Source organism: Branchiostoma belcheri, unplaced genomic scaffold (assembly GCF_001625305.1).
Source record: "Branchiostoma belcheri isolate BF01 breed outbred unplaced genomic scaffold, Haploidv18h27 scaffold46, whole genome shotgun sequence".
Taxonomy (NCBI): domain Eukaryota; kingdom Metazoa; phylum Chordata; class Leptocardii; order Amphioxiformes; family Branchiostomatidae; genus Branchiostoma; species Branchiostoma belcheri.
In genome coordinates, this window is record NW_017804087.1 from 1,311,986 (window position 1) to 1,313,192 (window position 1,207).

Sequence of the window (1,207 nt, forward strand, 5' to 3'; positions counted from 1 at the left end):
ATTAGCGGTAGAGGTCTCAACGGAACCTTTCGTTTCCACGGACTCCATTTCTAAACCGGGGTTGGAGCAACCGTCGGTTGGTTCGGCTGACCTGATAGCCGCGTCGACCTGCTCCTTCTTAGCCAATGGAAGCTGGTTTAACAGGAGGAACGCGATTCCGCACGCCAGCATCATGGCGAAGAGGAACCAGAAGAAATTCTCGACTGGGAAGTTGGGGTCCTTGGTGACGTACACGTTGGTGTATTCTGTGATGTTCGTCAGAACTCCGTCGACGACCGTGGAGTTGACGAAAGAGACGTTGTGACAGTCAGGGTTCCCGCCGACGCCTTGCCCCAGCGCGACCAAGCTCGGAACCAGGCCGCTCATCCCCTCGCCGATGAAGTAAGGGTTTAGATAGGGGGAGGTGAAGACCGCCATGTAGGGCATGAATGCGACAGAGGAGGTGCAGTCCGTCACTCCTAGTAAGAACGCAAGGACCAGTAATGCCACGCTGCGATTCGCGCCTGCTATGTAGTTGGTATAATTCCAGAAAAATGGCAGCAGCGCGCACGACACGATTCCGATGGACACGATAGTGTAGACCACCGCTTTCACGCTGACTCTCCCGGGTGCCAACACGCTCGCTAGCGTGAACGCGATTGGTCCGACGTTAGCCATGGAGAGGGTGACTGACAGGTAAGACGGTAGGCTCCACCCCTCCGGGGCGTGCTGCACGATGATTGGCAGCTCCACCCACAAACCGTTGAAGGCGATCCAGGAGCCGGAGCCGAAGAGTATGGCGAGAAAGTAGACGAAGGGGTTTACTTGTAGTTTCTTCATGGTGTCACACCCTACAGCACAATGGATTTGGACCAGAAAAGAGTAAAACAAGTGCTTTTAAAAAAAGCTGACATTTCGGCTGACGAAGGTTTTACTGCCGTTATTGAGGTAGAAGTTGTTGAAATGATATTACCCAAGTTGATGAAATTGGTACGAGACCTCTTAAAGAAGAAAACACATCTGATTAAAAAAGCAAAACAGCGGATGTTAAAAAGAACATTTAAAAAACTCATACGTCGGGGCTTGAACAATTAGTTTTAAAGTGTTAAAAGTGTTAAAAGCAAAACAGCGACTGTTAAAAAGAAAATTTAAAAAAGCTCCTCTCTCGGGATCGAACTCGCTATGTGCAAACCCCGCCACGTGCACCACAAAAAAGAAAATTAAAAAA

The 1,207-nt window shown here is 49.7% G+C and overlaps 1 protein-coding gene across 1 annotated transcript in view; it reads right to left on the reverse strand.

Annotated features, from left to right (window-relative positions):
• Nucleotides 1-819, reverse strand: part of LOC109478909 (riboflavin transporter 2-like) — a 1,404-nt gene extending 585 nt beyond the window's left edge. The window contains exon 1 of the mRNA XM_019780719.1: nt 92-819. Within this exon, the coding sequence (XP_019636278.1) occupies nt 92-819 (728 nt within the window). The remainder of the gene's footprint in view (nt 1-91) is intronic.
• Nucleotides 820-1,207: the final 388 nt, after the last annotated feature.